At 39.2% G+C, this 26,173-nt stretch overlaps 1 protein-coding gene across 1 annotated transcript in view; it reads right to left on the bottom strand.

Annotated features, from left to right (window-relative positions):
• Positions 1-2,647: 2,647 nt before the first annotated feature.
• The window catches only part of CDK19 (cyclin dependent kinase 19), a 128,883-nt gene continuing 105,357 nt past the window's right edge, over positions 2,648-26,173 (bottom strand). The window contains exons 7-13 of the mRNA XM_049817686.1: positions 20,615-20,758; positions 20,290-20,359; positions 18,998-19,070; positions 16,531-16,628; positions 14,885-14,963; positions 10,636-10,902; positions 2,648-6,918 (exon numbers count right to left, since the gene is read on the bottom strand). Of these exons, the coding sequence (XP_049673643.1) occupies positions 6,787-6,918; positions 10,636-10,902; positions 14,885-14,963; positions 16,531-16,628; positions 18,998-19,070; positions 20,290-20,359; positions 20,615-20,758 (863 nt within the window). The 3' untranslated portion in view covers positions 2,648-6,786. The remainder of the gene's footprint in view (positions 6,919-10,635; positions 10,903-14,884; positions 14,964-16,530; positions 16,629-18,997; positions 19,071-20,289; positions 20,360-20,614; positions 20,759-26,173) is intronic.

Below are 26,173 nucleotides of genomic sequence, written 5' to 3'. Positions count from 1 at the left end.
TAACGTAGATTCTCCTTTACTAATTTATTTACAACATTTACTGCTAGTGTAAGCAAAGTAAAAGTCCATTCTGACAATGGACTGGGACAAAGGTATCCTTTCTGCAATGACTTCAAACACCAGTTGGAGGTTTCACATAATTTCTTACTGAACATCATCAAAAGACATTTTAGCTAAAAGAGGATATTGCTGAATATTTCATTCAGCCATGCGCTCAAGGTATGCAATGTACACGTAAAAGTTACATACTCTCAAGTTCTCTCTGTCCTCTTCAAGATACTTTGAAGAACACACTACAAAATAAATCACAGAAATGGCCTGTTACAGTCCATACAATACACTTACCAGTACGCTGGTATACAAAGCTGGAAAAACTGATCCTGCAGCAGTATTTCAAGGCAAGTACACTATATAAAAATTATTAGGTAGGTTGGCATTACTTTCAGACTTCACATAATAATAATCATTATTTTTTTTAAACACCTACTCTGGATTATCTTGGGTATCTGTTACCTAACAACAGTGGTGTTCCCACAGCCATTTCAGCAGCTCAGCTATGACTGTACACACATCTTTCATAACCTCGTTGGTGGTTTTAATCTACCTCCAACAATTATTGTTCTAATAAATATTTCTTGCAAATGAAAAAAATCATTGTAGCAATCATGCAATAATATTTTTTTACATTACTACAAAAACACCAAAATAAAGCTTCTGGCTTTTCTGCGATCTTAAACAAGGGCATGAATTTGTCTTGGAAGAGCAATACCTACCTGTTAAAAAAACATTACAGGTAAACCATCGTTAACCTTTACTGGCTATTGGAACAATGCTTGCTTAAGTTCCATGTTTAGCCAGATCAAATTGATACTTGGCACCAATATGATGGTTTTTGTGTTCAAACAGCACATGGGCATTACTCCTTACACTACTACTGCATCTTGTCCAGTAGTAAAAAACCATTATGTGACAGTGATTATTATTTGTATTAGTGCACGCAAGTGCCGGTCATGAAGCTACTGTATGAGGACAAAACAAGCGTTCCTGTCTCCGGGAACTTACAACGGGTGTACAGGAAGGTGACAGACGGATACAGATAGCCTGGGGGGTGTAATGAAACACTGGGACAGTTTTCATTAATGCAACAGGTACAACTCATAGCGCACCAGTAGCTTAAAATACTGAACTTGTGTAGACATCAAAGCCAAAGGGTTTTAATGAGGGATGCAGAAGACACCTAGGAGTGAATTTTTCAGAAATCTATGCAACAGGTCTTCGGGAGCAATGGGCAATTGGAAACAGAGCGTAAAAATGCTTATTTGGAAATCTAAAATGTGGGGTCGGGGTGTGTAGAGATTGACCTGGTGGGACAATCAGACGAGGAGATAACTTAGATAACTTCTTGATTTGAGTAAGAGGGATGGGGTAACAGCAGGCTTTGGCAGTGATGTGCAAGTGAAGAGAGCAGCTTTACACCTCACGCAACAGAGATGGCAGAGGCAGGGCAGTTAACGCAGGAAGCAACAAGTCGAAACAAGAAACTAACAAACAACTTACTCTGCAACTTTCTGAATGGCTGTGAAATGTAAGTTGTCTAGCTGTCAAGGACAGAAAAAGAGATGACACCATAATTCACGTCAGTATGATGAGGCTGGATTAGACTGTAAATTGCATGACCAGGCAGGAAAAACAGCGAGAGATGCTGTAGAAGAACAAAGACTGGGACAGAGCCAACACAGGAGGTTTTAAGAAGGACATCCAAGTCAAAGCTGCTGACTAAGCACAATCTGACCAACAAACAGGACAGCAGAAGCAGAAAGGAAACTATGAGGGGTATAGAGGTGGGGATGCTCAGTCACGTTGAGGCTGAAGCAACAGCTCTTTATCCATGAGGTGTCAGAGATGCAGACTAAGCTTTTTGGCAAAAGGCTACTTCTATTCTCACCCTTGTGCAAAAGGCACATCAGAAAACACAAGCCTCTTAACGCGATTAGTAGTGCAAGTAAATCCCAACCATTCTTACCCATGCAACTGTTATGAAGACGACAGGTGGGATTTTTGGAAGAAGTGTCCATCTGTGAAACAATGGTTAGATGGAACACAAACACAGACTCGCAAAGCACACAAAACCCCACTTTGAAAACCCACCAATACGCTCTAGCTCGTGCTTTCCACGTTGTCACCTGAAACACTTGAAATTCTCCAAGGTCCAGCAGGAGGAAAAAGTAAGAGGGCATTTAGCTTTACAATGCAGTGAACCAGCTTTTTCTCAGAGGACATGTCTATAGGATTGTCACACAAGAAATAATGAATCTCAACCAGTGACATCGGCGTGGCACGCCAGAATACTTTAAGCAGAGGGCAAAACCTAAGAGAACTACTCCATCGATTCTGTTTTCCATAAGGCTTCATTCTATTTTGATAGACACGTACCCATGAATATCCTTGTGGGCATTTTGAAAGCTGTAATTTCAACTCTGAGGTTTTGCAAGCTTTGTTTTGTGTGGTGTACGATATCATAAACATCCTGAATATAATTACAACTGCAATTTTGTGGGCTATATTTTTCCTCTTGGTAGCCCAAAGCCAATGTTTACAAAAACTTTTCAGCACGCTTATTTGATTTGAACTTTTTATTATTATTACAAATGTATATTATTTTATTAAAAAAATTCACACTGAAGCAAAGTCAATTCCATTTCATTACAACCAAGAATATAAAATAAATGCAATGAACTCATAGTTTAGTTTTAACAGTCATTTCAAGAGTGACATCAGGACAACTTAAAAGCAGTAAACTCTCAGCTCTAGAATGAGAAACAAGTATTTTGCTTTGTGGTTTTGCTAGCCCCTTGGCATGGGCACTGCCAAATGTGGCCACCACAGATCTAGAGCGGCAAAGTTCTGTGGCAGCATGAGGCGCATACACAATAATTTCTAATGAAAACTACAAAAATGAAAGATGCGTGCATGAAATTATTAGAAAAAAATAACTGAATAGAGACAGGCACACTTCCACAAATAGTAAACATGGGAAAATACAACTAGAACAATTTGAAAAGTTACTACCTTACATATATAAAAAGTTCTTTAAATTGCTGTTAAAAAGGACATGTTCTGTCCAGATTTTGTGTAATACTTTTTAGTGTCTACACAAGACAAATTTTTAAAAAAATTAAATAGTATTAATTTACTACTAAATATTTAGGAGATAACAGTGCATTAAGGACTTTTTTTTTTTTCATATAGTAATACACATCGCTCCTGTCTGGCGACATTTTTAGAAGATTACGTATGGCCTTATGTACAATACATTTATTTAATCCTAAAACAATTCTTTGCTTAATGGTGTTAAAGTACCATTCCTGAAGATTATGAAGGGGAACTAAGCTTATTATGTTTATATAAAATATTATACACATTTGAACACTTCTAGCTTCCCGCCACCCCTCCCGCTACAAATGCTCTTCCCTCCCCCTCCCCAGATACAGTGTCACAGATACAGTGCAGGACTCGCAGCTTTCCCTATATTTTTTCCTTCATTGTGCAGTTTGTGCTACATAAACTTCACCAATGCGGACCAGGCTGCTCATCCCATTCATTCCCCACGCGTTTGTTTCCTCTGCGCTACGGTGGGACAAGCTGTACTTAGCAGCCCGCTCTCCCACCGGGCGACCAGGATGGAGAAGACGGCTCTGCCGGCGTCACCCGCCTCGCTCGGTGCCGGCGTGAAACACTTTGGTGAGGGCGGAAAGGTTATGGGCAGAGACAGAGCTATGAGTACTAACGAAACTGCACAGGTAAAAAAAAATAACATAAAAATGACATGGTCCTGGCTTCCCAGGACACACTGCACGATTCACTTCCGAAAGCGGAGCGTTTTTCCCTCGCGGGATGACCCCTGGAAAGCAAGGCGTCTTCCACCATGACTGCCGCCCAACCCGGGCAACGCGCGTCAAGCTCCCAAGAAAAGGCAAATTATTTCACCAGCAGGAAGGAACTAGAAGAGTGCGCAGAGCCTACGTTTCACAGCAAATGCTTTTGCTTTTATTTGCTCTCCTCCCAGCTGTAAGTTTGAAGGCAATGGAGGAAGTCAGCTCGGCTTTGCGTGTGCGCACAAAAGCTAGATACGAGCGGCGTGCCGTCATCTATCAGACCTAACCAAGGCAGAAATGCCAGTTCAGCTTAGAGAGAGGTCGTGGTAGTCGCCCTAGAACCTGGAAGCTCACTCAAAGCACCTCACGTTGCTGTGAAGTTTCACACTCTACATACAGATAAACCTACACCGTGATTTTGCCTTATTGGCACAAGAGCCCACCTTAATTAACCGTATGGCAATACATCTCCCTGCCACCTCCTGACATTATATGAATTCTGATGATCAGCTTGCAAGTCATAGTAGGGAGAAGAAATGTCAGATAACTACAATGGAAAAGACAAAAGGATTTTGAGAGAACAGAAGGGTGAAAAGAACAGGAGGGGACAAAAATTACTCTGCCAAAGGTTAACATCCAGAAATGTGACATTCAAGTCACAAAAACGTAAAATAAATGTTATTTTACGGCATTGGCCAAATATCCGTTAGCTCAAAGGTACCTCATCCTAACATCAGTAAGAAGTGAGACATTTCACTTATGGAAAGAATGCAACCCCAGACTCATTGAAATAAAATAAAGGAACAATTAAAATCTGTTCTTTCAAACAGGCTACTAGGGTATGCGTAATATGTAGCATTTCAAGGGTTACACATGGAAAGTATCCTTTGGGAGATTATTTTTCCCCAGAAATAATTTCTTCCTTCAAATTGCTTTATTTCATTTTCACCACCTTCTTACCCATTTGATGACAAAAGCAGGTTTTAGTTGCTTTTTCAGAGAAGCTGGGTGTTGTCAAAAACCACACGATGGTAGGTACAGCCAAAGCAAGCCAACTGCTCACAAAAGGTATGAAAACAACACAGGTTTGAGGAGGAAGAGGGTGCTAAAGGTGATTGGGAGATCAAATCCAGTAGGAACATGTATGTGTCTAGCTGTGATGAAAAGCATTCTCCTCAGAGCAAACAGGTTACTCATCTTGCTAGGTCTGATCACAACTTCAGTGTGAATGTGTACGGGTATATACAATTTTTTTTTTGTACGAATGCAGGACAGAAAAGAACACACTGCAGTAAAAAAGCCTGTAACATTGAGCGTTTACATATAAACTCTTCTCACTTCACCTCTCCTCTGGACACCAGTTGTAGAAGCTTGCTGATGTTACATTGCTAGTAGCTTTCTAAATGCATTTCTCAAGGTTTTCTGCAGCAAGAGCCAGCCTTATTTCTGAAGGCTGAAGGAAAAATGAAGCTGTCCCAAATTATATGTTGTGTCTCTCCAAATAACTGTGGTTGCAGAAGTTGGACAATAATCCTCTGATTATGCTTCTGAACTCTTGCTTATTTACTGGGGATTTTCTGCCAGCTACCCATCCACTTACAGTCCTTAGGCACAATCAAAACATGTTTGCTCTAGGGAAAAAGAAACATTTCAGTGCAATCAAGCGCATCTGGTGTAACTAATCTGGGTTAATCACAGCAATGTGAGGGACACAGAATATGCATTATAAACATGAAAAAGGAACCATTTTCAACATGCTTTTCAAACTGCACAATAATTTCTCTTAAGTATTAATTCTAACACAAAATGATTAAATGCATTTGTTTTTGCAAGTCTTAGTATTTCTGTCACCTTTATATTCAGAAAACTGACTCAGGAATGTGAAAGAAAGCTAAATTTATAGAACTCTCACATACATTAATCAGCTGCTTAACAGAAAAACAAGCCCGCCATCCACATTCCTACTGAGACTTGAGGGCATTAAGTACATTTTCCTGACTATTTTGGTGTCCAGCCTGGGAAGACATTCCATTCTTCTGTTCCAACAGATCCTGAAAGCATCTCCTTTTTATGTGACTGTCCTGGTTTCATTTAAAATAACGCTTAATTTAAAACTAGTCAGAGCCTGATCACTGTGATTTCAAGAATTCAATGTGAATGAGTTAAGAAATATCAGCAATCTTCTGTTTGGCGTTCAGTCCAGTAGCATGAAGCATATTTGTCGCTGCAGAGACTTGGGTGGTTTTTTTTCTTTTTTCCTTTTTCCTTTTTTAAATTTTATTTATTTTTTAAATTTTTTATTTTTAAGACCTCGCCTGAAAACTAGACTAATAAAAACAGAATAGTAAAATACTCTGGAACAGTAAAATTTTGCTGTTCTTGACATCCATGAGCAAAACAGTAATATCCTGTGAAAATAACATAGTGCTTTAAAAAGGTGCAATATACCTGTATAGCTAAACTGGCTTGCCTAGTATAAAACTAACTATATACAAGCTTGAAAGCCTGGGAGTTCAAGATTTTAAAACTTTAAAATCCCATCAAAGAGATTGAAAAGACAGATTTATGGCAATCACTACAGCATAAGGAAGGTGCACCAGGAATCCTTCAAAATTCCAAAGGTTAAAGAAGTTAAGTGCTGGGTTCAGATCAGAAGGGTTCATTAGAGTAACCACAATGGAGCACATGCAAGGGGAGAGAGGAAGGAAAACTTCACGAGAATCTCCTTTATGGCAATAAAGGGATGGGGGGCGGGAAGTCTTCAGTGAGTGAAGTTTTCCTTTTGTCATTGTGAATTTTAATTCTGCATCATAGTTTGTATTTTTGGTTCTTCTCATCGTTATGAACTTCATATTGCTGGAGTCTTCTGGCTTTTAGTCCGTTCCTTTCTGAGTACAGCCTGTTAGCCCTCTCAGTACCTGTGAGACTGATGAGATTGGTGATACTGGGAGCTCTGCTGAGACGACGTGGAATAGCCCATTGTACTCTGGGACTGAGAAGATCCCTGAATGTTGCTTTGGTAACTCAGGCGTGAGCTGGAGTGCTGCAGGAAAAGAGAGCGGGATCAGCGGAATGAAAACCAGCCTGTTAGGACTATGCAGCTCAGGAAACTTTTAACCTCTCCGAAGCTCATTAAAATGTGACTGTTGGAGAAGCTGACTAAACAGTGTTACTGTTTAAGGTCCCATAAAAGAAGTAATCAATCTGACCTGCAATCAGCCTTAACACAGCACACAAAATACGCAAGGTCACTGGCAGACACCTAGAAGTACAGCGTGTACACACCCGTTTTTTGAAGGAAAAATACACAAGACATGAGAGCAGACTCCATTTCAAAATTCAGCCGTTTCTTAAAATTACGTCTATCATTCTTGTAAGTGCTATTAATGCAAAAACAAACTGCTAAGGTCACAAACACCCTGTCTGAGATAGGTATTACTAAATGTTACAGAGAAACAATTTATTCTGTTCCTGGGAAAAAAGACAACCATGACCTAAGAGTTAATCAATTTTTCTAAATGAAAAAATGTCCAGTAGGATAAAATAATGAAATCTTAGGCATCTTTCAACCTGCTGCCTTATCTACTGGAAGCAAGGACAACTGCTTAAAGATAGGCATGTGTATGTGCAATAAGCTAACATTCATTTTCCTGAATGTTTTTTTTTCCCCTCCACCATTTGGGATATTAGCTCAGTGGACCCCAATCTCAGCAAGCCAAATTCATGGATCATTTGTAACCTCCAGCCTGCTGAATTTGCCCTTTTATTACCATATCCATTCCCTGCCCAGAATTAATAATGAGCTGCAATAATGTAAAGCTGCAAATAACTGCAAGCTGCAAAATCACTTCGCGTGAAAAGTACTGCTTAATGCATAGGAGACTCTCTAGCAAGGTAAACCCCACCCCAATCCACAAGAAAGGAGAGCCTACAAAAACAAACCCCAAAACTATTTGCAGTCAGCAAACAGTTTGCTTCCAGCCAAGTTAAGTACAGGGTTAGGCAGCCATTCAATAGAGTTCTGTTCACTCCCTAGTTGATGGTTCTACTTGGTTATGCCCAAGGGTCATCAGCAAGACTGTGGCCAACAGCAATCACCTGGGAAAGTGTTAAGAACCTACATTCTGATGAAATATCAGGATTATGAGTTACAGAAAGCCTCTGGAGAAGTTTGAGTTCTGAATGGAAATCCCATGGAGACAGCGGGTCTGTGAGAACACCACATCCTCCACAGACTAAGAATCGGCTCAGTGAAGGCAATACCCCAGTCAGTGGTCTCATCGAACCATGGGATCCCAACCAGGAGAGCTGTGAAAGTCTCCCAACAACTTTTCAGCTGGATGATGGAGAGCGGGAACCTAAAGGCAGCATAAACCACTTTTGCCCTTTGTTTCTGTACGTAGCTTTATACCTTTCATTTTACATAAATTGTAAAACATATTAAACCCTAAATTTATCACATTACTTTTTCTGTGTTCTGTCTAACGTAGGAATATGAAGGCTGCTTTCAAGACGAAGCACAGTGAGGCTAAACAGAGAAACATAACAGTACAATCTTGCAGACCTCTGTATCTTAATATAATATCAATGTAACTAATAGTTGTACAGACTAACTTTACTTGTTTGTAAGGGTCAGTTTGGGAGATAACAGCTCAGCACACTGGCTTTGGAATGGACGTCTCCCAGCGGCACGTATGCTGTTAATAACCAGATTATACTTGGCCTGCATGGTGAGATTAAGAGAGCGTCTAAAACCTGGAGTTTGTCTCAAAATTCTGAAAGTTTTTGCAACTTCTAAACGGAAAAGAAAAAGAATTGTGATAAATGCTATGACTTTATAGGAACTCATTCTGGGTGAAGAGCATCAGCTCACCATGCTGAGCAAAACATCCAAGGCGACATAAGGAATGCTCAGTAAAATTCAACATGGAATTTGCACTGTCATTTGTGGAAGTAACATATATGGAGGTTGGTGAACTTCCAAAAAAATTTCAACAGAGACTTTAGATCACAAGCTCAACAAAACTCAAAAGCAAAGGGAATCTTCTTCCTACTTCTGAATAAGATATAATGGAGTAAAATTAATGCCATAAGACTACAAGTATACATTAACTTGTTCATGCTTATTTTTGTTCCACAGAAGAGAATTTGTTTTTAACGAAGTCAGACTTGGGCAAATTGCAGACATTCCTTTCCAGAACAGAAGACAGTCAGCTAGAATTTAAGGGCAGATAGCCAAATGCAAATGTAAAAATGGATAATCAGACCATACAATTTAGCGAGTGACGTAAAGGAAACATACAGATCATCATTTTGATGTCTGTGCTTTTAAAGTTTAGAAGGAAAGAGTCATAGGAGGTAAAAAAATAAATAAATCTAACTATCTGAAAAAAATTTATATTTAGACTGCTAGCAACTTGTAAGGGGGAAGTTTGCCAACAATTCAGAGAACTGTGTAAGGATTCTATAATGAATATCATCAAATGCAGCACACCAGTCCTCAAAATACAGACCAAAACAGGCCAGCCATAAATACTGTGTAGTCAGACAGCTATAGTGATCTGTCCAGACCTCAAGCCTGTCTGGAACTTTTCAAAAAAGAAACCTAGTTGTCTTTACCCTTAAATTGCCCTCAGTGCCTTCATGATCATTTGTAATTAAAAGAGTAAAACATAAATGGGAGAAAAATGTCTGGCACTGAGAAATCAATTGTCTGTGGAGAAGGTCTGGAGGGCTAAGTCAAGGCAACTTCAGTGCTGGGTTTTTTAAAAGCTACTTATTTTAAAGCAGCCTGAAACGACCATTCTCCAAGGTGGTATCCTCTCGAAAGCTAGTGGCAGACAGAATCCCTAACATCTTTTAAAATCTACCTTTAATACCTACCTTTTTCTTATTCTGCTTTCAACTCATTACTGTCCCACCAAGTATAAACCCACAAGTATTGAAGATCCTTGTTAGTTCAATGTTTTCTACATTCAGTGTAAGTCGCTTTTTCAGTGGAAAATATAGTTCTAGTAAGCAAAGACAAGTATGCAAATCCAAAAATAATTCAGTGATACTGCTTTTACTTATGAATGCTACTATACTGGAAAACATAAGATCTGTTCAACTTTGGCCACATTAGAAACAACGCGTGTCTTTGTGCCCTATTTCAGCATGAATCATGCCGATGAACCAAAACATTCCTGTGTTTTGTAACATGCCTTTTTTCTTTAACATTAGAAGTAGACTTAGCAAGATACTAGAATAAACTACAGAATCGCTCCACACACGCGATATGAGGCAAAATGAAGCAGAAATCAAATGAGAGAACCTGGTTCTAACTTTGCTTCTGCTTCTCAAGACCTTCTCAGATCTGCTTCTTACACAGGATTTAATATTGCCAAGAGCCAAGTATCCTGAACTTGATCTAACGCAGCATTTACACACATGATATAGTTCCACTGGCTTCAGTAAGATTACTCTCAAGCATAAAGTTAAGCATATATTTAAGTGCTTTCCTGGAGTGGACTAGTCCTCAACACTTTACAGGGTGCAGCAGATATGACTCGTACTGGTATTCTGTTGAAAATTACTAACCAGAGAACAAACCCTTTTTACTTTAAACCTTCAAACCCACATTTTCATCCAATATATCATAGCACGCCTGCTCAGGTTCCATGAGAAATTCATTAAAACACAACTTGTTCTTGCAGTGGGGAAGGGGGAAAACAACGTTTTGGCCCTACAGGATCAGAAGCAGCAAAAATTCAAGTGGTACCTGATAATCTGAAGGCATGACAGGCCCGCCTGAGTTAGCGCCTGAAGGCCCTATGCGTGGTTTCTTGTTCGGAGGCACCTGGTTGAGGCTGGAGTCCTGGCTGTGCTGGAGCCCTGCGCCCGTGCCCCCTCCTCCCGCGCCAGCACCCCCGGCCGTCCCGTTGGTCTGGGTGCTGTTCTGCTGCTGCGGCTGCGGCTGCTGCGGCGCTGCCTGCGGCTGCTGCTGAGGTGCTGTTTGCTGCTGATGTTGATTCTGCTGCTGTTGATTCTAGGGGAAGAAGCGACACGACACGGTCACTTGCTCTGAACTGGTTTGCGAGTTTTTCGGAGTTGCCAACCCCGGAGTCAGCGTGCCTGCGGAGGTGGCGGCAGGCCCGCCTGCTCGATGGGAAAACGCAGCCAGGCTGCGTGTTGGGAGAAACGCGTCCTCGGTACACTCTCGCACACTTTGTGGGGGTATCCCATTTGTGGTCGTTTTGGTTTTTTAACAGAGCAAGCTAGACTAAAACTGGAAGGACAGTCTAGTGCTTCCTACAGCTAGCCAAGCGCTCAGAGGGGAGGATGGAAGGAACCATTTATAAAGCAGTGATCGCCTAATGAACCGAATCAAGACTCCCAAAATTTCCCTAGCGCTCAGTGGCAGACGTGGTGAACCACAGTAAATTACTTTAAGTGCTTCAACAGCCTTGTTCACTCAGAATCAAAACCACTTCTCAAACTTTCACAAATGACACGTTACAATAACCCGAAGGAGGCTGGCAGCATTACTGCCAGAAAGGTAAGCAAATTGAGACCAGAGAGATGATATAATGTCTTCCAGGTTGCAATGAAATTCTGCGGCAGAACCAGAAACAGGTTTCATTACTGTTTTGCTCTCCTGTGCTTTTAAGTACCCTGTAAAGAGGAGTATACTGGGAATATAGTCCAGCATGGTGTGCTAGGTATAGGGTCAGAAAATCTTACTGAAACAGCAGAAAAGTGAAAATTGACCAGACACAAATAGTTGAAAACAAAAGAGGAGGAAACAGCTGAAGGAAGAATCTGGCAAGGGAAGGAGAAGACTAGCAAAGGAAGAGAAGCCAGAAAATTAAGATGACTCTGGGACCTAGCAGCAAGAGAGACAAAGAGAAAAAGTGTCATGAAAGGGAGAAAAAAAGATAAGAAGGGGAACACGAGCAAAAGACATTGTCCTCTTCTGGCTTCAGAGGGCTACAGGCTAAAAAGAGTATCAGGGAACTGGAAGGAAGGTTAGAAAACCAGCAGAGTGCAACTCTGCCCTCCATGGTTAGACAGTTACAAGGAAAGACCACCCATCTGTCTGCTTTCCAGCACTGGGGATGGCTTCTCCAACAGAGCACTAAAGCACCTAAGAGAATTACAAAGAAAAGCAATTTCGGTAGATACGTCACTTGTTCATCATGGAAAAAACCTCCAATTGTCATGGCTTGAATTAAAAAGCCTTACTACCCTTCCCCCCAGTACGCAGTATGGAATATCTCAGGATAGCCTTTTTTTTTTTTTTGCTTATATAATTATCAAAGCTTTAGTATGGCAGCCTTTTATAAAAACCTCACTTAAACAGTTTCTCAGAAATCATGACAACCAGTTGCCACTAGTAGAAAATTCTTGATGCCCCCAATCACCAAAAGGCATTTAGTTACCTCAGATAAGTGACATAACAGATCTGTATCTATGCCATTCATCACAACGGTCTCCCAAGATACATTCAGATGAAATTTGCAATGATGTATTCATTTAAGATTGCAAAGAAGCCATGTGTCTTCAAGGACTTAGAGGTGGCTTGCATTTCCATTTCACATTTAGCAAAACCAATAATGCATCCTCCTGCTTGTAGTCCTCAAATCCCATCTCAGTCAGATTCTGTTTCCCAGGTGATTAAAACTTCAATAACTTTAAAAGTTAATCAAGCTAGCTTGTAGGAAAAAAAAAAAAAGAATTGTTAAAAAGCAATTAATCTTTTCAATAATGGTTTGTGCTTCACTTATACAAAAAAACACCAATAATTAAGGTGGTATTTGTGCTAGAATTCCAAAATTTGTGTTTTCATAGGGGTGTTTGGATGCAAGTGAGGTGGTTGCTACTGTGAGAGCTGAAAAACTGCAATTTTGTTATATATAAACAAATATTGCAGGAACTCTCACAATTAAAGACAACAGTTTGTTGTAGGTCCCACGTTTCGCACTTTGGATATTAGCACAAAATTCACCTCATTAGTCCAAGTTTGCTCTTCTGTGCAGCTACTACTGCTACTGCCTGGGTAGAGTCCATCAGACTCCAGCTGGGGTCTAGCTGCACCACCTTAGCACGCAAAAACAGCTTACACCAGCAAAAACATTGTCCTCAGGTCAGTCTAGTTCATGGTGGTTCCTAAATGAATACACTTGTAAAAGGTCTACAGTTAGCAACATATTACCAAGTGTCACCTCTCAGGCACAAATTACCGAAAGGAAACTCCAGTCCTACCTAGGAGTGAACCCAGCAGAAACTTGCCTAACAGAATTTGAATGAGAGAAGAAACTTCTCACTTTGTTTTATAAACACTCATTCTAGCTTTGCTGACTAACTATTAACCATTTTGAAGAATGGATGCTTATGTTAAAGGTTATTCAATTCAGATGCGAGTTCCAAATAAACAGAGAACTCCTCTAGGTTTCCAAAGGACTATACAGATATTTATGGTTTTAAAAACAAACCAGAAACTAACATGATGAAAAAAAATCCTTTCATTTGCAACAACATCATAAAGAAACAAAACATGGCACAGATCCAGTTTTCAGAATATCTTTTACCTTCACATTTTCTACACTGTGGGAACACATTCAATGACTAATGTGTGACTTATATTACCTAAATCATCTGAAAAAAGTTTAATTTGAAGCATGCATAAATACGTGACTGTCCCCAACAATCTCAAAGACCATTTATACAATGGCTCTTTTGAATATAAATATGCCATTGTCTCCCCCGCAACACTCCCAGGAAATAGACAGATATTTACTTTTAAATACACTGGCGTAACAAAAGCCAGAGTAATTTAAATTCATAAGGTTTGTTCTTGGTTTTGAAGCTGTGAGAGTTGAAGCAAAGCTAGTAACCAAATTACAGTCAAATCAGTATCATGACTTTCATTGTGTTTTTGCTTAGGTGCCTGTTTCATCTTTTTGAAAAAACTGTCTGGACACAAAAATCCAGGATGTTACTACTTGTTCTCAGTACAGAAGAATCTACAATATCTGTTCTGAAAACAAAATTTGCTGTCTGAAGTGTATTGATAGGCATACTTTTAAACTCTGCTAGTTTCTCATGCTATGCAGAAAATCTGAAAACAGAAGATGCATGTAGTCAAATCGTTTCTCCAGAAGATAAACAGTCCTCCTCATGTAGTCCTCACATAATTACAGTTCAAGGCTGTTTTCTTCACGTTTTGCTAGCTATACAGTACTGTTGGTGTCTCACTGTACACTTTTAAGTGAAAATTACAAGACGTTTCATACACTATAGCACCACTTGTCCAGCCTTCACAGCATGATGGGACAATGACTGCTGTCACGTAGCACAGCTGAGCTATACACACAAAGCAGGTCAGACTACGTTGCAAACACACCAAAACTTACTATGCACGCAAACAAATTCTTGCCCGTGTCTATGGGGCTATAGGAAAGAGAGTACTCGGAGCAGATTGTCGCTACCAAAACAGTTCCCGCTCCTTATTACTCCTTTGCCTGAGGGCCCTTAAAACATGATCAGGAAACTCTGTGCAGATGGATTAAATGTTCTGATGTAGTGCCAGAAGCAGGCTGCCACTATTTATTTGAGACCCCAACAGCCACCTACTTTCAAAGGGCTGGATGCATGCCAGTCATACAATGGAAATGCCATTCTTCTCATGTGATCACAATGTATTTTCATCATGCGATGCAGGAGGAGGTAGCAAGGTCCTCTTGGAATGACGGCAGCTGAAAGTAGGCTACTGCTGACAGAACAACCCATCCAGCTCATTCCCCACAGGTCAGGGCAAACCGTGCTGGTGATACTGCCTGAGACACCCCAAAGTCATCTGACACTTTTAATCTGTCTGGGAAGCAGTTTTAAGAGAGCCTTGCCTGGAAAACACATTTTTGGTTAACTCTTCATGTTTCATTACTTTTCATTTGGTAGCACCATGACTCTTTCTTATTGCATACTTAAAAAAATAAAAAATAATAATTAAAAAAAAGAGTTTATTATACCTTATCCCCTTTCTCTTCAGGTTCATCTTCATTGAGGAATTCTCTTTTAGGATATGGAATCTGACAGCCAGCAAATACACTGAAACACAGTAAACACTCCACAAATATGTACATACAACATACATTTACTTAATGCTATATTAAAAACAAGTGAATATAAAGCAATTTAATTTCTTGCATTTCATGAGTCCTGTTTCCATAAGTGACTGGCACTGTGAGCACCCATGACAGCAGCAGATACCAGCAGCTAGGTGTTGATCACAATGTCAGATCTCTCTGCTGTTGGCATGAGGCCATCATTTAGAAATCATGGCATGGTTGAGCACGCCTGAATGCCAGAACGACCACTTGTTGATCCAGATGAACAAATTCACATTTTGCCAAATGGCAAAATGAACAAACCCAGTGTCAGAGGTTCCACAACACCTAATTGGAACATACACGGCTTACCAAATAAAGGGCCTGATCCAAAGAGTATTAATGTCTTATCAGCCCACCTTGGCTTACAGTGGGCTTAAATGTATTTGCCAATCACAACTGCAGAGTTACTTTCAGTTAGCTTCTCAGGTCTTGTCTAGAGAAAAAAGATATCTTTTAAATTCAGCTGCTTAATGGGATTTGGAATATTCCTTAATGTTTATGGCAGAGACTTTAGCATAATGTTATTCTGTAATCCATGGGGAGCTATAGGTCTGCATAGGATAGTATCAGATAAACACTAAATAGAAAATTACTGGTAGATCTTGACCAGTATCAATTTTAGATTGCTGTGCCAGCATTCAAAATACAATCAACGTGACCTGATTTTTTAAAGTGTGTAAGCAGTTCCTAATCTAGCTGCTATGTAGTGTCTGTCTTACCCAAACAGAAAAAGAAAAAAACCCAACTAGTTTCAATTAGAGTCCTTTTGCACTCCAGTGGCTGTTCTCTCCTTTTAGTGTTGCCTGCTAGCTGAAGAAGCAGTGAAAACAAAGGTAGAAGTCTCCCTGCATCCAGCTCCTACAGATCATAATGCTATGAACCACCATGAAAAAAAATAAAAACTGGGGAGAGACACTGGAAGAGGAAAGTCTGCCAGTAGGAATGGAATATACCATTTGAATTTTTCCTGACAGTAAAATATATAGAGATATAAAACCTATACTCTCAAGCCTTCTGAACAAGGGACCTGGGGGATTTTAGGCAGTGATCAATCTCTTCACTTTTTTTCTCCTCATACTGTTATCCTGTGCAAGAGGGCATGGGAAGGGGCTGTAGGTCAGAGAATTCTTCTAGTCCTAGGGAGAGGCACAATGAAACCAGGCAGTGGAGAACAGGGCTCTGTGAGGCTGTGTAAGGCAGAACAGAACAGGGCACAGATTAATTCCCTAAATACTGCAATAGTATTGTCACACTAGCTTTGGTAGTATGTTCAGAATTACAATACTAGTCTGGTACTGGGATATTGTCCATGACCACTCAGTTTTGGCACCAGCAGATACAGACACTTCACTACTGCACTAATAGTTTCTACTAAGCATGCCTGAGTTACTGCTTCTTGTGGCTATAGGTGGATATCTGAATTTTTCAGCTGTCGTCTCATTTCAGGGATTAGCATTTAGCAGAAAGAAGACACTCCTAAAGAGCACAGAAGAGGGAATACGTACTCTGATGTAGGCAGAGGATCCTCTTGAAAGTAGGGGTCCTGCAAAGCCTGCTCTGAGGTAATTCTCTTTGTAGGGTCCATAGTAAGAAGCTTCTGAAGCTGCAAAGCATAACATTAAAAATAGCAAAAAGCTTATCAAACTATCATTTTTCCAACTATGACTTGTACGTCTTGGATTGTGGATTGTTAAATTATTTGTGGCTTGTCCAGACAAGCCTACGTTAGCATTCCTTGTTCAGTGAAGTTCCCAAGAACTAGAATGTGCATCTGTCAAAGCACTATGGCTGTGAAGTACTTCTCACGCAAGAAATACAGTTAAGCGTATCAGGCAATATTAATTGCTAAGGCTGAACCACTGTGCTAAAGCAACACTAAATTCAGCTATTACAGGTTCATAAAGCACCATTTCTAAATACTGGTGTTTTGTTGTGGCACATGTATAGCTTTTATACTGTTCTGTACTGCTGATACAACAGGAAAAAAGTGTCAGAAGAGACTGAACATGACCAGGACTCTCCATATCACTTTAGGGATGGAAACAATAAATCTTCATTTCTCATACTGGTGATATCCCAGAGTCAGAGCACTCTGCCACTCACACAGCTCCCAATCCCACTCTAATTGGTATTGAAATGAGAAAGAGGAGGAGCAGACCCTGCCTAGTAACCCTTCTTCCTCGCTAGGAGGAAAGCAATAACAAAATTATTAACTAGAATACTATTGACTGCAGCAGGCTATAAATGAGGATTATAATATATTAGTATTATAAACCGGAAATTGTAGGGATAACATACCATTTTAAATAGTTACTTATTTATCACATTCTGATAAACTCACAGGAAGAAATTTGGGTGCTCAAATGACATCATACAGTATCCTGCTCTCACACAACACTCTCTTAATTCAAGTTAACAGTGAAAATAAAATTCCTTCTGCAAAGGGCATCTTAGCTCAAACTCTATCTTCCAGGCCACCAACAAAAATTCCCTGGATATTCAGCAAAAGAATGTGATTTTGGCATGCCTGTTTGGGGCTTTTTGTTCCAATAAATAAAAAATGTGATATACAAGTCTATATTCTATACATATGGTACAGTAAACAGCCTCAGTAAAAGCACTCCTCCTCAACAAAGATGATTCCCTGTTATTTCCTTTCTCAATAGCTGTAGTTAACCCTACTTTGTAGATGAGGTCTTAAAAAATTCTCTGTACTTTTGCCACTTTCTTCCCACCTCTCCTTATTCCCGTACTTTATGGGCCATGCACCTCAACAGACTGACAGCACAACAAAGAGCCATTTGGGCTGTCTGTCCACCTATCAATTCATCTGCAACCAGCTCCTGAACTGATTCCTGATGCTTGTCCAGAAATACACCTCAAGATGGTCCTACATTTCTCACATCTGGAGAGTTTGCAAGGCACACTTATTTACTGTGGTTTATGTTGTCAGATAACCCTTAACCCTATGTTTCCTGTGTATCTTAACAAATTCAACTTCTAATGTGCTGCTGGCTCTCTACACAGTGACCTCGCATGATACAATAAATATAGACAAGAGTTTTGGTATTCAGATCCTCCAGATGGTTCCAATGTGTACCCAGTAAGTTGAGTTTAAGAAATTTTAATTATTTTTTCTTGAAGTCTCACACTTATGTGAATGCTTCCCTTCCACCCACTTGGGACCAACCTATTCTGCTTCCACAGCTATTTGTGTCATCATCCAGCAGCTACTAACAAGTCAAAGAGCAATCTTTGCCGGGACCTAGAGAGGACTGCTATGCCGAATGTATAACTAGTGATGAAAACAGACCACTAGAACTCAAGCTGCACTAACAGCCTCATTACTGAGACTCCCTGTTCACAGCACTAGCAAAGTCACTTTGAACTTCATTCCTAAATTTAGACAGCACTAAGTCATCACAGAGACATCCAGAAATGATGCTGTATTAGACAGAGCAACCCTGTATTCGCCTACAATGAATGACTCAACTAGGTAACCAGCAAATACATGTTTAGGGTTATTGTTTGGAATCACCCACAGAACAGAGGTAGCCTATTATCAGAGGGAAGAAAACGGAAAAAAAAAATACTACAAGAAATAATTAAATTTCTCCTTTCCCCTTCCCTCTCTTCACAAAACTCTAGAGCTCTTAGGAGCTCTTCATCTCTCTGAAACAACACGGAATCAAGGGATATATAACACTCACTATCATATTTGCACAGCAGACCTAAGGGTAAGGCTGGATATACAAGTGTCTTGCAGATCATAATTAGATAAGACCTTCAGCAGTTTAAGCACACCCTCAGCATGAATGTATATGAAGAAAACACATCTCAAAAATGGCCAGTTAGTGATAAATAGCTTTAATGTAGGTCTTCATTAGAATGAGACAGAAGAACAGACATGGATATTGCCATTAAAAATGCATTTCACTCCTATCATCACAGTAATTTTCAAGTTGTACCTACCAAAAGAAAAACTTTGCTGTCAGGCTTGACTTTGTGTTTCTCCATGTATTTTATGAGGCTACTATTGGCATATCTGAAAAATACAGTTAAAGAAAGACATTTCTGAAATAATAAGGCATTAAGAACATGGAACTGTACCAAGTGATCACAAAAACATTTATCAGTGCTTAAAAGGTAAACTGTAAAAAGAACTGCTATAAGAAAACATGTCAGATATTTATCTAGCAGTGGCACACAAAGTGTGCTTTTCACTAACAGGAGTAGTATCAACTGCGTACAGATATTTCCGCAGAACATGCAACTTTTACAGTGTACGGATAAGCTGTTGACATGGACATATGACAGAGAAACTCAACTTGAAGTTTATACTCCAGTTTTCTAAAGCAACTCTGCCACAGAAAGTATACAGCAGTTTATAACAGCACAACAGCTAAGCTATCAACTTGCTTCCAGTTGCAATTTGGCAGAGCAGTGAGTTTACCATTCTGTCTCCCTGACCCCAACCTGCAGCAAGCCATTCAGTCCTTATAGTTCCCAAGCTCAAAAATGCCCCAAATATGGATGACCTGTGCTTTGCCTTTAATCTACAAATCCAGAGGTTATCTATAGCCATGTTCAAAAGAAAGAAGCTTCGTGCACAGATAAGCTTAGCATCTTGTCTAAAGCCAGCATAATGAATCCAGGCCAGAGCTGGAAACAGAATCCAAAACTCCTGAATCCATGTCCTCTGCCTTACAACAGAGTCTGTGTTGCTCCTTACACTCTCTGATCTATCACCACCACTTGACTAATTCAGCCAAAGGACCAGAAAACACTAGAAATGAAAAATTCTCAGATCTTAGATAGGCTTTGCATTACAACCTATTGAATGCATTACCTTTCATAAAAATTTTCTGTCTTTCTGTCACTACTTCACTGTCTCCACATATCTGCTGGTCAAAAGGACCAGGGAGATGCTTCCCTATTCTTTCTCACACAAAATGAATGAAGTTATCTTGAATAGCTAATACAAGTGGTTTAAGCAAGCTCATTTGTCTGTGCCTGCCATAGATTAAATGGCAGTTATGACGATCCCTTCCAGAGAAATGAGGAAGCCACTTAGTTGATGCTTTTACCAGGCAGGTAAGGGAGAGAACACCATTCAAGCAAAACAGCTAATTCAAACAGGACAGCTGTCATAGCATTAGAACCCAAACACACCAAAATCCCCTCCCCGAAAAGTCAGAGGACAGGAGCCAATTTCTGCCTATCTGATACATTCACTGAACTGTTGTTGCGTTACCATCACTTACGTTGTTCTCCTAAAATCTTTCTGAAGAGTTGGATATTCTGGCATCTTCCTTATGTCTTCCCAATCTTTATCTTTGGTGGGGGGAAAAAAAGGAGAAGCATTTACAATTCTGAAAGTGTAGGTTAAGTAATACACAAGAAGAAATAACTAAAGCAGTTGTTTGACTTCCTGCTTGTTGGCCAGTGCTATCGTTCCATAATTGTCAGCATTTCCAAATCCATCAAACTGACAGCTTCTTTGTACCTATACAATCAACTAGTCATTTCCTTTAGGAAAAAAATCAACTCAGTAGCAGTTGATCTGACGCTTTAATGAAAAGAAATTACCTGCAGGGAATCCCATTACACTGAAAATGCGATCTAGCTGATCGTGATGAAAAGGGTTACTTGTTTTGATGTCCTCCTGGCGACAGTGAAATATAGGTTCCGAAGTCAATAGTTCAGCAAATATGCAACCAATTGCCCAAATATCTAGGAAAGAAAGAGAATAATTCATGCAAATTTACTGTACTTCATCACTCTGGTTTTTGTTTCTGCACGATTTCTCAACGAGCTGTATAACCACAGTAGGATAAAATGCCTCACAGTATAATTACATACAGTACTTTAAAAATAATGCATTAATATGATACATAAAAAGGGTAAAAGCTGGAGATACAGGTTTTTTCAATCAGAATTAGTCTCCAAATTCTGTTTCAAGTTGTACACTGGCAGTCCAGCACTTAACGTATTCGCAGAAACCTACACAATATTTGCTGATGACATAGCTTAAACGGCTTCAGCTGACCATCAAAACAAAACCATAAATTGCCCATAAAGATACATTGACAAAAATAATTCTATCACATATTTCAGAACAATTCCAAACAGATAATTGATAATCAAATAAATACTAAGAAGGAAAAGACTAATGACTCATATGTTTAGCTAAATAGTGCAAGCTAGTTAAAATGGAGAAACTAGATTCTAATTTTAATCGAGTAGATGAGTGATTACCAAACATTAATTTAAAAAAAAAAAATCCTGCTTGACAACTGACTCCCACTGGAACAATACTGGAACTGTCTCATCTACATCTCATGTATGAAAACGACAGCATGATATACTGTTGCTTTAATGAAAGAAAATAACAATCTCTATTTCATAAATTTCTCATTAATATGCTTTTCAAAATTAAATCTATTGTGGACGAGTACATTAGTTTCATTTACAGGAGAAGAAATTTCTAGTTTACATGTATTTGTTCTAGTTATTACTATCATCACCCATCTTAGTGTTTTGTATGACCCAAATGCTTTATTAAGCATCTTAAAATGAAAGTGTGAATTTGTCAGTGAGAAGAAGGTTACTAGCAGAAAAGAAATGGATTTGCTACCTTGAAAAATACGTGTCTGGGATATGACTCTGAAAAAAGATGTTGAGATCAGATGAATAATGAGCATAGATTGCTGAATACAAGAGTGTGGAGACTGGCTTAGTAGCCGAGGTTAAACTCGATGACCCTGGGAAGCCTTTTGGATTTTATTGAACTTAATAGCATAAATATAGAAAACAATTTACCCTTAATTTATAGGTCCAAGAGATAAAAAAATCACCTAACTGGAGTTTGGTTTATTAGATTCAGACTAAAGAGAACACCAAAAGTCTCTTGTTTGTTGCAACTAATCTGACTCAAAACCCCAGCTGCTGCCAATGATGGTGTTTGGCCCATGCTGCCTGAGACACACATCGTCTCCTGAAGAAAGAAAAAAAGCACTACTCTCTCTATGTAGGGAATGAAACAAGAGCCATCACACTCTTTTTGTCAAAACAGGTCAGTTCCATTTCCGCCATGTTACAGGTGTGGAGTTTGGGGTGTCCTAATTTATAAGCCTTTTCCCCCCACTTTCTTTACAGGAAATTCCGATAACATTTCATTCAGGCTTTAGTTTCAACAGGGTTTAACTTGTTCTGTGCATTACATCACTTTCTCAGGGTTTTATCTTCCTTTGATTTTCTCATTAGCCTCATCTGCATGAAAACAAGATCTTTAGCTCTTGAGATTTTATCTGCTCAAGCAGCTAATGCAGCATATTAATCACAATTCCTGTATGGGTAGTAGGCATAAATGACCTACTCCAGAATAGAAATTACTTACTATTTGAAGAATAGCATCTTCATTTAGCAGCATTTATTCACTCCTTTTCATACTAGATAGCAAATCCTTTTGGAGACGGTTTATCTAGAGGCCAAAGGAGTTGCAGCCCTCTTGGTTTTCACAGCTTTCTGCAGTGCTCACTGTCCATCACATAGTGAGGAAGAGGCTGGGCCACTGCTCATTATTCTATTCAACACTGCTCTATCCATATGGACCTTTTCCTTTTAAAGAAAAAAAATCTAGTATTCTTATTGACAGCAAAGCTGAACCGGGAAATCTCCGTGATGTGACATAACAAACTTCAAAACTCTGTTCCTCCTTCATCAGCTGAAATGTGTGAGAGCAGAACCACTGCGGCAACACATTCCCACTTCCCAACTCTGTGATTCATACAGAAAGCACATTTTAAACCCTTTCAGAATTCAGAAAGATAGTCATTGTACCAACTGGAAGTTACATCTGAATAAACACTGGTAAATCCCAAGCTGGTGTTGTATTTTCTACGGGATGGCATTACTGGACAAGTCAAGCATGAGAATACTTCCAGCTCTGATCAGTGATTATAGTCTCTAGTAGTTCATAGTGCTGGGGTTCAACCCTTTAGGTCTCTTGCCAGATAATATTAGCTCTTTGAAGCTGAAGAGTAAGTAACCCAAAATACTTAGTACACAAAACCTGAAGCTTTAACTTCTGTGAGTGAAGATTAAACAGCTGGAAGAGGTCTTATAGCCATGCAGCTCAAGCAGGTCAGGGTCTTCTCTTCGTGAATCTAACTTACATGTAACCTGATCTCGAGCACATCCTTGGCACATATTGAAACCATTCTCACAGTTAATGATTTTCTGCCAAGTTTGGCTAGTCCCCCCCGCCTTTTTTTTTTTTTTTTTTTTTAACTAACATTCATAATTTACAGTAATTATTTACCATGTGTGGCATTTTTCTGGCAGGAATGGCTCAGTAAATTCTGGCAAGTTTAAAAGCTTCATCAGTGCAAGCAGTCCTAATCAGTATTTATCTCCTACATTGTTCCTAGTAGTCAACCAAATACTAACTTCAGCTCTAACTATGGAAAAATGTGTCAATAATTAGCAATTTCCCTATCCAGTGCCATTTCATGTGTTTTCAGTTTGTGGTCCCTAAAGAAGACTAATGATTATTACATCTATTCCAAAACTATTCCAAATAAGAAGTACTATCCTTCAGAAACAGGCATTTACAGGGGCAAAGCTTAAAACACATAAGCAGTATTTTTCAACTACAGTGCATTATTAATCAAGTGCACATCTGCCTCTAGCACAAGAGGAACTTATAATACTATATAACAATTACATAATCAATAAAATTTCTGTTTAAAAGCAAACCTCAAAAATAAGAGGCAAACTACATACAATATCCTTTTTAACTTGTTATGTACCAGAACCACTGAAAACAGGGCCACACAGATCCTACAAGGTTGCCTTGGATACTAAATGTTTTCCTATCTGATGTGCCAGGAGGATGCTAATAAATATACCAGAGTAATACAAACATTCCTATAAGGATAGTTCTGTTTCCTACACTTTCCTCTACTATCATTAGGTTTCAGAAATGATCTGTAGTAAAAGGTTTTTACTGTTTGGGGTTTTCGTTGTTGTTTGTTTTTTTAGGGTTTTTTTTGTTGTTTGTTTGTTTGGTTATTTTTTTTACTTTGCCCTCCAAGACTTCCAGACTCCCCACTTTCCCCAAGTTCATGCTGAACCTGAGTGCAAGTCAATTTTGCTCCCTGGCTCTGGAAAGAGGGGTGGGAGTGAAGGCCTTCGTAGCATACTCTTTCCTCTAGACTCCTCACCTAACGGTTTGCTCAGGTCCTATTCAAAGCTATTCACCAGTGAAACATCCTTCCACTGTAACAGTATTTCTCAAGTACTACATAATTTTATAGAAGGAAAAAAAAAATAGACTTTAAAGCTGGTCACTTTTGGTTCGTAAACAGACTTTCCATATATATGCCTGGGTGCACAGATTATTAGAATATTTGTATGGCTGTCCGTGTCCCAGTTTTAAAACCTGTGACTCTTACAGCTTTATAGGTCAGCTACTAAAGCTGAGAAAATCCTGCATGTCCCGCTCTACTATAGCGCTGCAGCCAAGGAGCAAATACAAAAGGATGCTGACATAGCTCTTTTAATGATAGGGCTGATTAAGCAGACAAATGCTCATGTATTCTTTCCTTTCTATGCCACAGTAATCTCATTTCTGTATTTGTTCCAATATTTTGGAAACATTCTTTAAGAATATTACGACCATTTCAGACAATAAGACAATTTATTGAGCAATAGCCTTCATTCTCAAAAAGAAACATCTTTTCCCATGCATATTAACTAAAATGTTTCACTGAACCCAGGACACAATTCAAGATTAAATACTTTGTAATTCTTAACTATAGCCAAGAAAAGAAATACATGAACAAGCTCTCAGTCTCATAATTCTTTAATAAAATTCTGTTAAAGAAAGTCAAGAAACAGAAAACATCTATTTAGCTGCAATCGATCTGAGGAATTCATCATTAGTGAGGTTTGGTTTAAGAGCATCAGTACTTTACTCAACCTGCTTTTTTGTTGTTGTTTGTTTCAAACACAAAGTCTAGATTCTAAGACACGTTCAAATGCTGGTAAATGAGGTGAAGAGCCGGGGGACACCAGAACACAGCTTCTCTGTCGACCAAGGGCTAATGCAACAACCAGGGTAACCAAAAGCTAGTTAGCAAGGCCTTAGCCCAAACAAGGCAATCCAGGTCACCTACAAAAGCTACAACGTTTATGTAAGATTCACCAAAACTTTCAATTCAAGGCAATAACAACAAATACACCAACTGACTGGAAAACCAAAAGGCAGCTGTGCAGGCAAACGTGTCTAATTTTTTCAAATAATTATCTGTTGGTCTAAAGAAAATGTATAACTACTTTATGAAAAATCTTGCATCTCTTATGCTGAGCACAGCAGCAGATTCTAAACTTACCTGGAATATTTACACACAGAGACCTAGGAGCATAGAGATACTACAGAAAAAGAGTTTATTAATTTTTACACTGGTTTTAAATACCTAGAAATTAAAGAAAATAATATATCCTTAAAGGGGAATTTCTCATTTCTTTGTTTCGATCAGGTGAACAGAACATACCTGTTACACACTTGTTGCTATCACACATAGACACAAGGGAAAAATCTTCCCATTCGTACATTAAGGTCTCAATTTTTATATGCTTCATTTAAACTTTAGCCAGCAAAAGAGAAGGCTGAGGAAGAAGTGGTTACTAGCCTTTTAAATTTGACACGTTCTGTGGAGAACTGAGAACAGGGTCAAACATTTACATGCGACAGGCTTTTCAAGGGGAAGCAAAAAGTGGTGTCAGTAGGCTCAGGGTCAGAAATTTGCGATCACTCATTGATAAGTTAGGCAATGTTTACCCATCTTTAACAAACAGCATCTCAACAGAACCTGACCTAAGAAGAGAAATTTATACTGTAAAGCCACAAAGACGACTGTTCTGCAGACAGAAAAAATACCTCTCAGTAATCTGAAGGATGCTTACAGCCAGCCAAATGTATATCTAAGAGCAATGTTTTATTTCAAGAGCGTGTAATCTCCTGTGCCATGACATAGAGTCAAGATAATTCAAAACTTTTAAAGACAAACTCATATTAATTCAAATCAGTCATGAAATCTATTATCCTCACACTTTTTACCTGTATGCCTCCATCCTAGCCTT

This window comes from Accipiter gentilis, chromosome 15, assembly GCF_929443795.1.
Source record: "Accipiter gentilis chromosome 15, bAccGen1.1, whole genome shotgun sequence".
Lineage (NCBI taxonomy): Eukaryota > Metazoa > Chordata > Aves > Accipitriformes > Accipitridae > Astur > Astur gentilis.
The sequence above is the reverse complement of the archived record's forward strand: the minus strand, read 5'-3'. Positions and strand labels throughout refer to the sequence as shown.